Consider the following 12,813-nt stretch of genomic DNA (forward strand, 5'->3'; position numbering starts at 1 on the left):
AGATGTGATTGCGAAGAGCTCGATACCTCAGGCTTGCCCACCCCCATGCTCGTCAAAAACCGCCACGGTGAGCAGCGTTTGATTGGCGCATGAATAGTGGCACAGTAAATCGGCGTGAAGTTCAAGCGCGCTAATTACAAAACTGTCACGTGTGCCAGCCTAGTCATAATCCATACTCACTTTGCATGCTAATCATTATCCATACATCTTTACCTTGTCAGTCTGACATGTTGGAATAATAATTAGGACTGTGGCTTGTCACATAAAGAAAATGTGCTCCGTTAAATCTGTATACACCATGTTTTTTTGTCTTCCGCAAAATCTTCTGAAAGGTATTGTAACCTCTTCAGCCTCAACCTCGAAATCTTGTCAAATGATCACAACAAAAGCCACTCCCACAATTGTTCTCATTCCTGTGCTTTTCATTTCATGTTTTGCCACTGAATTTTAATTCAGTTAACATGGCCCACTACGCTCGCTTACGACTTTGACTGATGGAGCCCCTCCAAAGTGATTTGCCGGCTCACCAAAGGAAAAGAGTGGAATGAGGCTTCTTTGTGTGTTCTTGCAGCATCAGTTTGTTGTGACTAACGGTGGCAGCGCGGGGTCAATGTAACGTCAGATCTTGTCCCTCGCCGCCCCTCCTGCCACATTTACTCCAGTGTTATTCTGTCAGTATCACATCACCCATTAGCTGCTTTGCCTGCAGGGGTCACCGTTATGAGATCCCAAAGGGAGTGGAAGGTCAGAGGCAACCTTTTCAAAGGATAAAAACCAAATCTATGAAGGAAGAAAAGCAGTATTAGCTTTACAAATATCTAGAATTTTGGCTTCCAAGCCTGCCGGGAAGCGTTTCACACACTGTTAATGATTAGATCATTTTATTTACAGCAGGACTTCTCTGACTGGACTCGCTGACATCACTTTATGTGTTTGCTGAAAGCCTGGTGTGCTAATAACTCAAACCAGCTGAGAGTCACACTCCGGGTGAGGGGACAGTTTTATTGCAGTGGTGCGGCTGATGAATGTGTGTAAACTGTAATCCAGCTCATTTAGGCTTAATGTTTAATGATTTCTTGGTGCGAATGGACAGCTGAACCCCCGCCTGCATTCCATTGTGGTAACATCAACATGGCATAAACACGGTCTTGTTATATTGTCATTATTCTATTTCCTGCCTTTCAACACTCATCTTCAAGTTGATTGGACTAATGAATGGAGCTCCACCGCCGCTTAATGTGTCTGAATACGCCACTCAAATTACCATGTTTAACATGGGAGTGCTACATGAATAGGGAGGTATGTTTAAATGCTGTAAAAGTGTTTAGAAATAACCAAAATAGTGTTTGTTCCTGACATTAATAATACAAAAATAAAAACGCAGAGGACATATAGAAGAGGTTAATATCACAAACATGATTGAAACACCTCAGAACTGAACTCAGAACTGAAAAATGCACTTTTCCTTTTAAGCGATAGTCTGTCTTTAAACGACACCTGTTAATGCTCCCTCAAGACTAAGAAAGTCCATAACACTTTCCACTCTAAATTAGTGTCAATAATGACAGTTTTATGCATTTCTATTTTTATGTTGTGTATAATATCTGGGTCATCATTTTAAAATTTTCGAACAAGTGCTTAAATAGCGTAGTAGTTTGCTGGATTGGATGGGTCTGACAGCGGCATCAAAGCGATGTTATGTTCGGTGTCGATGTTCTTGCCTCGATGTGCAACTGCTGGGATCTCTTCAAACGACAAGCAAGGAGCATATAAAAGTTGATGTGGCAACATCTCTGCATACAATTCCTTTTTAAGGAGTCCCTCACCACAGCCATGACAGGATAGATTAAGCTTCTATTCTGTGCTTCACATCACGTGCGTGTGTGCGTGCGTGCGTGTGCTCCACTAACAGGTAATCCCCCACATTTGGTAGTATGCTGTGTAGATTTAGGCTGGAAAAGAAGTACGATTAGCCCCCCTCACTACGGATACTAGTTCTCCACTTCTTAAAAAAACAAAAGCCAAATATACTACTGTCTGTTCTATAATCCCTTGCAAGTGTATGTCCTCTTGTGGATTCTCAACCATGTCCGACTATAGTGCGTGGCTTCACGCAAGCGCCATTTATATGCTATCTGGACGCCTAAGGGGTGAACATCTTCTACTTTGGATGGAGTCTCTGAGTCTCCATAAATCCCCAATAACATCACATAAATTTGCTAGACTTGTTGCTCATCATGTTAAGTTGGCAACACTGAGTGGCCCAGGTTGCATTGTAATGCTCTAGCCTCCCGGTCATCATGGTAACGAATGCAAAACTCTGCATTTGTCTGACAGAACCCCCTGCACCCTAAAACTGAGGGATTCCAACAAGAGTGTGACAAGGGGATATTAAGTGTGATGTAATTCTTTATCCTTTGTGTATTTTAATTATTTTAATTTTATTACATTTTTTTAAACTTTTTTTTTTTTTTGGACACATGGAAATTGTTTTATATTGGGGAAAAAATGCACATTATTTCTCCTTTAAACAAGCGTTTCACATACGATGTTGAAGTACCAATTTTCTTGGTATAAAGATTTGGTTGCCAAACTTAAAGATCTCTGCAATGGCTCCCGATACCAATGAAAATAATAATTAAAAAAAAGAGTTTAGCTAAATGGTTTTAATTTCTCCTTTATTTGTTCATTAAATCTCATAATTTTGTAATTGCTTCCAATTTTTATCTGTTTTTAACTTGGTTCTCTGTAGCACTTTGCAATATCTATATGTAAAGTGCAATACAAATAAAATGTATTATAATTATTATTACAGTAGAGTCTCTCCGCATATTTTTGCGCGCCTTCTTGAATGCCTGAAAATGCCGCCCGAATGGCGTGTTCCTTCCAAGGCTCCTAGTGAACAGCTATGTGCGAGAAGAAAGTTATGGACAAGGTAAACCTCCTTAATATGCTCAAAGAAGGACATTGTTGTGCCATTATGGCGTGAACGAGAGTAGTATAGTCTTCATTGCCATTTCATCGTACTAATAATAATACTGATAATTCATCGTTGTCAACATCATCATTGTCATCTTGATTGTAACTTAGTTTTAAACTTCTCATTACAGTACTGTAATGAAGTTGAGTTGTTGGCATGTACTTATGCTGAACTACGTTCTAAACTGTAAGCCATTTTTAAAGGGTACAGTAGTGTTGTAAAATATTTACAATTGTGAGAAAATTGAAATTACATGAGAGTTTTCAGGTCTTAATTTGACGTAAATGTACACTTTAAACTATTAATATAAGAAATTGGAAAACATTTAGTTGGGCGTCAGTGACTCACGGTTTTTCGCTATTCTTGGTAGTGCTCAGGACCTATTGCGGTATTTCCTATCAATTGTCATGTTTTTCAATATTTTCCACTGACTTCACTCAAAAGTGATTTTTAGCCATGTGTGGTCAGTTGATATATTTCACACGTATATTTCACTTCTTTTAGTGTGCTGCTTCAGAGTCTAATGTTGCACCCTCTTATTGCCATGTAAATGCTTAAAACAGCTCAGCTTTTCATGGCAAGTGTGTAGCCACACGCAAACGCGTGTGAGAGAGATGATTGGGTTACCATTTGCTGTCAGGATGCAGCATACGCCTTCTGAATTATGCATCGTTCTTTCAAAGAAAGAATGAAGGATGGAGAAGGGGGCATTTGTGAGATGGATGACAACAGCACAAAAGCAAAGTATCTCAATAGACCGGTACCTCACGCACACACGCGCGCACACACACACAGAAACACCGCACCGTAGAAGAAAAATGAGCTGATTAGTACGAGGCAATGAGAAAAGGAAGTGAGTGTTGTTGTTTTTTTTTTTTACGGTGTGCGTGTGCACAGTTGATATTGACTTTTACTGGCATGCAGAACTTTTTCACTAAAGCAAGGTGGTGCTGTTCATCCTTTAAGCAGTGCAATATGTTTCAGCCTACATTTTGTCCTTATGCATATTAAGAGGTATAGTGAACCCCAGTTTATTGCGGGGGACCTGTTCCAGACCTACCCGCAACAGGTGAAACTCTGCGATATGGAGAGACCATAAACATTTTTAAACAGTTTTAATTCTCCCACACACCTAAAACATATTTAAACCTGTTAAAACACACTTAAACTTAAAACACACTTTAAAGTATTCCTTAGCGCCTGTTCACAGTCGCTTGCTGTAAAGAAATAGGAAACTACAGGTTAACATCATTTTGAGGAAGCAAAGACTCGCTTGCACACTTCTCCAAATAAGAGCCAAATTGAGCTTACTTCAAGTTGTTTGTCCATTGTAGTTGAAGCGGACTGTAAAACTGACACTTAAACAAAACAGAATTGATATTTATATATTAAAAATGAAAAATGCTCAACCAAACCATGTAATTTTGTCTAACGATAGTCCTCTAGCTGAATACTAACACACAATGCAAAATTCCATAGACTGGCTAAGGTAAATTAGAGTAGAGGTTAGGGTAGTTATAGACCTTTTTAAAAATGTCTGCATTAACACACAAAGGGCAGAAACACTCTCAATGAATATTTAAATGAAAAAACATGGTATTGTATTACTATAGGCACAGTGGACGACTGGTTAGAGCGTCAGCCTCACAATTCTGAGGACCGGGATTCAATCCTGTGTGGGTTTTCTCCGGGCATTACTATATTTCTTCTTCTTCTAGGTGTTAGTTACACTGCAAAGGGGTACAACACTGAAGCTGTATACTGTAAAAACAAATTGCCTGTATACTGTAAAAACAAAAAAAAGAATCACTTAAAACTAAGAGCGCTAATGATGAACTCCATTGTAGCGCAGATTCACTATGGCTTCATTTTGTGTGCGTGTGTGTGTGTGTTTGTGGGGTGGGGGGGGGGGATGGGATGGGGGTTCTCTACTGGCTGTATGGCATGACATGAAATTAATTTTAGCAAGTGATTGAATTAATTATTAATGACGCACCACCATTCCATCTGTGAGTTGTAATATGTAAACAACATCTACTGTTTCTAACATCAGTGTCACATGTCCGCTTATGCTAAAGATGGAAACAAAATGATCCACGCAGAACTGGGTTGACTCCTGTGTGCCAGCAGTATCCGCAATCAAAATTTGTGTTGTCTGTGTTTTAATGACGAGATTTAGGAGCGAACTTCTTGTTCGTGGGGCTGATTTTTACATTTGTATGAAAGCTGCATAATGTATCCTATTTCGCCATCGATTGCCTTTTTGTCAGTGTGTAAGCTTCTGGTCATGCACACTGATGTTTTTTTGCTTTTGTGAGCAGTTCAACCTTAGTGGAGGTCTAGGCTTTGTTTGACATATACATAATTTCTCAGTGATTAATGCTATTCATATATAATTTTACAGGTATAAAATGTAGTATTGATAAAATTAAAATCATGTCTGCCCTCTACTTGTTGCCAAGCAGTTTATAGTGCCTGAGCACCAGGCGGTGCAAAGACCCTCTTGGAATCCCCATTTATTTTTTATTCTTTCGACAAATGAATTGCCTTTTTCGGGGCCTCAACATGCATAATAATTTACCAGTTCTTGCAAGTGTGTATTTTCTGGTACAGTTGGTAGGGGTCCGGAACTGGACGCCCCAAAACACACTCAGTAGACCTGACGTGTTAAAACGCGTGTACTGTATATTTTCCCAAAGCAGTTTAACCGATCAACACAAAAGTGTCTCATAACACTAAAAATGAAAAGGTCTCAGGGGAACCATGCCTGAAATTGAACAGGAAATGGGCCATTTTGGACGAATTTCAGGGCTTGTACTAAGGAATTTGTGATGATGAAAATGATGGCCAAGATGGCGCCTACCCGTGTGGTCGCTTCGGTTACGTGCTCTCTAGTATTGTCTATGTTTTTGTGTTTTTCGTTCGCCTTTGAAGACATTACGCGACTCACTTACACAAGGGAAGACTTGTAAAACATTAGGGACATCATGGCATACCGTGCCATACCTCGTGCAGCTCTGGGCTCGTCTGATTACTGCTTAATTCACTTAATACCAAGATACATAGAACTTAAATGGGCGAAGCCTACGGTGAAAACTGTGAAAAAGTGGACCAACGAAGCAAAGATAGAACTTCAAAGCTCTTTAGACTGTCGGTACCCCTCTAGGACTTGCACGCTCCCAGAACTAAGACAAGAGAATGCAAAATCCTCTTGGACACTCCACATCCTGGTCACCACCTCTTTCAGCTCCTTCCCTCAGTTAGGTGCTACCATACAATGCAAACTAAAACAAGCAGACATTCCAACAGCTTCTTCCCTCTTGCTATTAACCTCTTAAATGGTTAACTTACAAACCAATTGCAACATGCTGCCAATTTGTCTCAAATTTGTTGTCACATCTCTGTCTGGCCAATTTTACATTACTCGTGCACTCACTGTAGTAGTCTCGCCATGCTGCACTATTTGCATATCTGTTGTGGACCAATACTGGCCACTCATGTGCCTGAGTAGCATCTGCAACATTTGCACAATCGACATTGTCCCAGATTATCGCACCACCTGTCACTTTAAAATTCTTGAAGTCTCTGCACCCTTTGCGCAATGGTCATTGCACTTGACTATTGTTCTACAACCCCAAATCCAATGAAGTTGGGACGTTGTGTTAAACATCATAAAAACAGAATACAACGTTTTTCAAATCATGTTCAACCTATATTTAATTGAATACACTACAAAGACAAGATATTTAATGTTCAAACTGATAAGCTTTATTGTTTTTAGCAAATAATCATTAACTTAGAATTTTATGGCTGCAACACGTTCCAAAAAAGCTGGGACAGGGTCATGTTTAACAATGTTACTTTTCTTTTAACAACATTCAATAAATGTTTGGGAACTGAGGTCACTAATTGTTGAAGCTTTGTAGGTGGAATTCTTTCTCATTCTTGCTTGATGTACAGCTTCAGCTGTTCAAGAGTCCGGGGTCTCTGTTGTCGTATTTTACGCTTCATAATGTGCCACACATTTTCAATGGTAGACAGGTCTGGACTGCAGGCAGGCTGCTCTAGTACCCGCACTCTTTTACTACGAAGCCACGCTGTTGTAACACGTGCAGAATGTGGTTTGGCAATGTGAAATAAGCAGGGGCGTTCATGAAAAAGACGTTGCTTGGATGGCAGCATATGTTTCTCCAAAACCTGTATGTACCTTTCAGCATTAATGGTGCCTTCACAGATGTGTAAGTTACCCATGCCATTGGCACTAACAGCCCCATACCATCACAGATGCTGGCTTTTGAATGTTGCGTCCATAACAGTCCGGATGGTACTTTTCCTCTTTGGCCCGGAGGACACGACGTCCACAATTTCCAAAAACAATTTGAAATGTGGACTCGTCGGACCACAGAACACTTTTCCACCTTGCATCAGTCCATCTTAGATGAGCTCGGGCCCAGAGAAGCCGCCGCCATTTCTTGGTGTTGTTGATAAATGGCTTTTGCTTTGCATAGTGGAGTTTCAAGTTGCACTTACGGATGTAGCGCCGAACTGTATTTACTGACATTGGTTTTCTGAAGTGTTCCTAAGCCCATGTGGTGATATCCTTTACACATTGATGTCTGTGTTTGATGCAGTGCCGCCTGCGGGATCGAAGGTCATGGGCATTCAATGTTGGTTTTCGGCCTTGCCGCTTACATGCAGTGATTTCTCCAGAATCTCTGAACCTTTTGATGATATTATGGACCGTCGATGATGAAATCCCTAAATTCCTTGCAATTGTACGTTGAGCAACATTGTCCTTAAACTGTTCGACTATTTTTTTCACACGCTTGTTCACAAAGAGGTGAACTTCGCCCATCGTTGCTTGTGAATGACTGAGCAATTCAGGGAAGCTCCTTTTATACCGAATCATGGCACCCACCTGTTCCCAATTAGTCTGTTTACCTGCGGGATGTTCCAAACAGGTGATGAGTATTCCTCAACTTTCTCAGTCTTTTTTGCCAGCTGTCCCAGCTTTTTTGGAACGTGTTGCAGCCATAAAATTGATGATTATTTGCTAAAAACAATAGTTTATCAGTTTGAACGTTAAATATCTTGTCTTTGTAGTGTATTCAATTAAATATAGGTTGAAAATGATTTGCAAATCATTGTATTCTGTTTTTATTTATGTTTAACACAACGTCCCAATTTCCTTGGAATTGGGTTTGTATTAGTCATTTCGAACTGCTCTAATTGCTAGAGGACTCTGCATCTTTTTGCACAATTGTCAAAATAAATAAATAATAATTGTACTGGCATTACCACATTACTGGTAGCCTTTTATTGGTCAGTGACTGTGTTTTTTATGTCTTTGTCTCTGTATTCTAAGTATTCTCTGTCAATTGACACACACACAGTAAAAAATAAAAAATAAATAAAAAAAAAAAAAAACCCCAAAAAAACATTGTCTGTTATCGTACTTGAGCGGCTCCAACTACCGGAGACAAATTCCTTGTGTGTTTTTGACATACTTGGGAAATAAAGATGATTCTTGTCATTCTGAATTCCTCAAATGGGCTGATTTGGAAGAAAGATTTCCAGACACATGGGAACTATCGAAAGATTGAAACCGTGGTGTCAAAGTTTGACCTTTTTAAAGATTTGCCATGGAAAAAGTAGGTGTGAGTCCAAGGGCCCGTTCATCGCTGCTTTCAGCTTTAATTATTGTTATTCTTTGTTGTCATTGGCAATTTGTTATATTGTTGAGTGTAGTTAAACGGCAACTGAGTGTTCGTGTCAATTTGCCTCTTCACATGTATTATTTAAGGTGCTTTGAAATTGGTAGGGGTGGAAGGGCAGGACAAGGTCCAGTGTGACCAAACCTGTTTGCCTCTCGCAAACTGTTAGCTAATTTGGTTACGAAACACAGTCGCAAGCACTGTACTTCCATCTTCGATGGTCATATTGTGTATGCGGCCCGGGCGTTGTTGACCTGCTAGCTCCTCAAGTCCATACCCTGAGAGCCCACAAGTGGCACTAAAATACAATGATTCAAATTTAAATTTTCCAGTTTTCTACTCAAGGCCACTCCACTGCTATGTTAGCTTTAAAAAAAAAAGAAAAAAAAAAAGAAATGATTACCGCCTTTCTACACACAAGATGTTCAAAATGATCAATGCTAGGCTAAGCTCATCCATGCAACTGTGTGCATGCACATTGGCGTGTTCATTCACACGAATAGCACTCAGCTCCTGGGCATCATCTTTGATTGATGCGTCAGTGAGCTCAGGGGGAAAGAAATGGCCGCTGGGGATTGATAGAGATAAGGAGGGAGAGAGGAAAGCTGATAAAGGAGAGAGAAAGCGCTGGAAACTCATTCATCAAGCGGCACAATCAGATTGTTTTTCTGGCATCAAGTCTTTCTTTTTCTCATCCTCTCCTCTGCAACTGCCAGTCCCCTCAGTCCCTCTCTCCAGTGCACACCATACACGCCCATGCATGCACACACATAGTGTGTGTGCAAGTATCAAATCTTTGCGTGGCCAGGTGTCATGTTGATATTAATCATGGGAGGTTGAAGTGAGAGACGACGACATGGTGTGATAGAAAATGTGTCACACAACCTTAGTCAGTGTGAACAGTTTATACACATGCAAATACACGTACACACACAGCCCTTAGCCTCTTTTGTTGCTAACTGACATCCTTCATTTCTGTACTCCATTGTTCCATTGCAGTAATTGCTTTTTATAAAGTGGATATCTCCTTTCCTTATATTTGTAATCAGACCACCGACACACACCCATTATCAAACCGCACACCCACACATCAGCAGCGGTGTTGCCCCACCGTGTCCCCATCTCAATTAGGATGTTTTGTCTCTGCCCTCCCTCGCTCCCGTTCATCTCCTGAGCCTCTCTCATTGTGCCACCCGTGTCAGTGCATATGACAGCTTTTCATTCTCAGGCAACATCTCACAGGACTGCTAATTTCATGCGCACGCGCGCGCGCGCACACACACACACACACACACACACACAAGCCTCCGTACGATACAAAAATACATCAGTGAAAATGATATAAATGTGGGCGGGCAGTGGGCGGTAACAAAATGTTGTTTTTTTTCGTAATAAAACATATGCATTTAATTGTCTTATCAAGGCAAAAGTACTTAATTTTGAAAGTCAAATGTTACTGATTATACAGCTATCGAGAGAGTAACTGCTGCTGGGTCCATCATAATGGATACTCTAAAAGCCAGTGGGAAATAAGAACTTGAAGATGAAATCAGATGTTTTGGATATTGTTAATGTAATAACATTATCAAGACAAAGCCAACGCTTTAAGCCACTGAGATGCTGCATTGGAGTTTACGAATCGGTGTGCTTTGTGTTACCTTGTCCGATAAATTAAGCCTGACACAAACTTTCCAGTTGAACACTCAGTCTATTAATTTTCTCAATGCTTTGTCGTAATTATTAAACTTCAATAAGTTCACAGTAATATTCAAACGTTCACACACCAGCAGCAAGCTGTTAGAGTGGTCAAAAACAGTTTTACCCTTCTGCTTGGAACACTTTACAAGGCAAAGGAAACTTGCTACATAAATCAAATTGACTGCTAATTATCCAGTGAAAACTGATACACCCTGAAACACCATACAAACTTACTGTATTCTGCTCCAATAAAGAGACTGCAATGATGTGTTTATTGAAATTTGCATTAGAATTGTGTGAGTAAAAATGAAGCAACCCCCAGTATGAGAGCCACTGTTTTATGGGTGGGTGCGGTATTTCATTAGCCATAATGATGGCTAAAGGGATGGTTACGGGCCAGGGTGGGTGTTTTTTTAAAACAATGGACAATTGCAATGCAAGACTGATCTCACATTTGCAAAATCCTTGGTTGGCTTATTGTCCTTTTAGTCCAAACGTGCTGAAATTTCACCTGCTTGTTTTGTGTCGTGTATCCAGTGTCACCTGGAGTGCTGAACAGATGCACTAGGCAGAACCCCACACATGAACATGCCTTCCTGTTTTGTGCCTCCAGCTTGTTCACAGCTAGAATCTCCATGTTTAAATGCTCCAGTTGCACAAAGCTTGTTCCCCTCAGACTGTAATCATGGAGCTCCAACTGGTACTTTGTCTTTTACAGCTGGTGGCAATGTTCGAAGTGCAGCGTGGGATGACAGACAGCCCCAAGGAGAGCATCTCTAATGGCGATTCCAGTGCGGCACCCAGTCCAGAGCCCCTGAGCTACTATTCGCACATGCACTTCCAGGAGCCAATCAAAGGGGAGATAGAAGTCAACGAGGCCGTCCTCAAAGCTAGTAGGTCACTGAATGTTTAGCTTCATCAAAGTTCACTTAATTTTCCTGTTTTATTCTTTTTCATGCTTTGAGTCATCGTGTATTGATTCATGATGTACCCATACCAAGCTACTGAATCAAGCCAAGCGTTAATTCCTTAATTAAGAAAGTTTTCATTCACAAAAATATCAATTAAAAAAACGGCAGTGGAGAAAATAATTATTTGATCCCTCACTGATTTTGTAAGTTCACCGACTGATAAAGACACGAGCGGTCTTTAATTTTAATGGTTGGTTTATGTTAACAATGAGAGACGGAAGAGCTAAAAGAAAATCGAGAAAATAACATTTATAAAAAGATAAAAATGTATTTGCATTGAGTGAAATAAGTATTTGATCCCCTACCAAATATAAAAAAACGCTGGCTCCCACAGACTAGTCCTCTCACTTTAAGAAATTAGTCCTAATCTAAACTCGTTAGCTGTTTCAAAGACACCTAACTCAACTTGTTACCTGTATAAAGACACCTGTCCACAGTCAGGCACCAACCTCTCCATAATGAGCAAGACCAAAGAGCTTTCTAAGGACATCAGGGACAAGGTTGTAGACCTGCACAAGCCTGTAATGGGCTACAAGACCATTGGCAAGAGGCTGGTTGAGAAGGAGACAACTGTTGGTGCAATAATTAGAAAATGATATAAACATAAAATGACTGTCAATCTCTCTTGGTCTGGGGCTCCTCGCAAGATTTCACCTCATGGGGAATCAATGATCCTGAGAAAGGTTGAGCATCAGACCAGAACTGCATGGGAGGAGCCTATTAATCATCTTAAGGCAGCTGGGACCACAGTCACAAAGAAAAACATTGGTAACACACTACGCCGTAATGGATCAACATCCTGCAGTGCCTGTAAGGTCCCGCTGCTCAAAAAGGCATAGGTACAGGCCCGTCCGGTTTGCCACTGAAGACCTGAATGATTCAGAGAATGATTGGGAGAAGGTGATGTCGTCAGATGAGACCAAAATCGAGCTGTTTGGAATCAATTTGACTTGCTCTGTTTGGAGGACAAGAAATTCAGACTATGACCCCAGGAACACCATCTCCACCGTCAAGCATGGAGGTGGAAGCATGATGCTTTTGAGGTGTTTCTCTGCAAAGGTGACAGGTCAACTTCACGCATCGAGAGAAATATGGATGGAACCTTGTACTGTGAAATCCTGGGTGACAACCTCCTTCTCTCAGCCAGAAAACTTCAAATGAGTCGTGGATGGGGCTTCCAGCACGACAATGACCCAAAGCGCACAGCCAAGTAAATTAAAGGGTGGCGAAAGAAGAAGCACATTAAGGTCATGGAGTGGCGTAGCCAGAGTCTCCAGACATAAATCCTATAGAAAATCTGTGGAGGGAGCTTAAAATGTCAAGTTACCAAGGCGCAGCCTCGAAACCTTTAAGGATTTGGAGAAGATTTGCAAAGAGAAGTAGCCCAAATTTCTTCCCAAGATGTGTGCAAACATGGTGATCAACTACAAGAAACATCTGACCTCTGTAC

The 12,813-nt window shown here is 40.7% G+C and overlaps 1 protein-coding gene across 8 annotated transcripts in view; it reads left to right on the top strand.

Annotated features, from left to right (window-relative positions):
* Positions 1 to 12,813, top strand: part of pard3ba (par-3 family cell polarity regulator beta a) — a 218,780-nt gene that overhangs the window by 48,199 nt on the left and 157,768 nt on the right. For all 8 annotated transcript variants that reach the window (XR_009791988.1, XM_061798810.1, XM_061798809.1 and 5 more), the window contains one exon: positions 11,111 to 11,285. Coding sequence is in view for 7 of the 8 variants with exons in the window: in XM_061798810.1 (XP_061654794.1) it covers positions 11,111 to 11,285 (175 nt within the window). In the remaining variant the exon portion in view is untranslated. The remainder of the gene's footprint in view (positions 1 to 11,110; positions 11,286 to 12,813) is intronic.

Source organism: Phyllopteryx taeniolatus, chromosome 1, assembly GCF_024500385.1.
Source record: "Phyllopteryx taeniolatus isolate TA_2022b chromosome 1, UOR_Ptae_1.2, whole genome shotgun sequence".
Taxonomy (NCBI): Eukaryota; Metazoa; Chordata; class Actinopteri; order Syngnathiformes; family Syngnathidae; genus Phyllopteryx; species Phyllopteryx taeniolatus.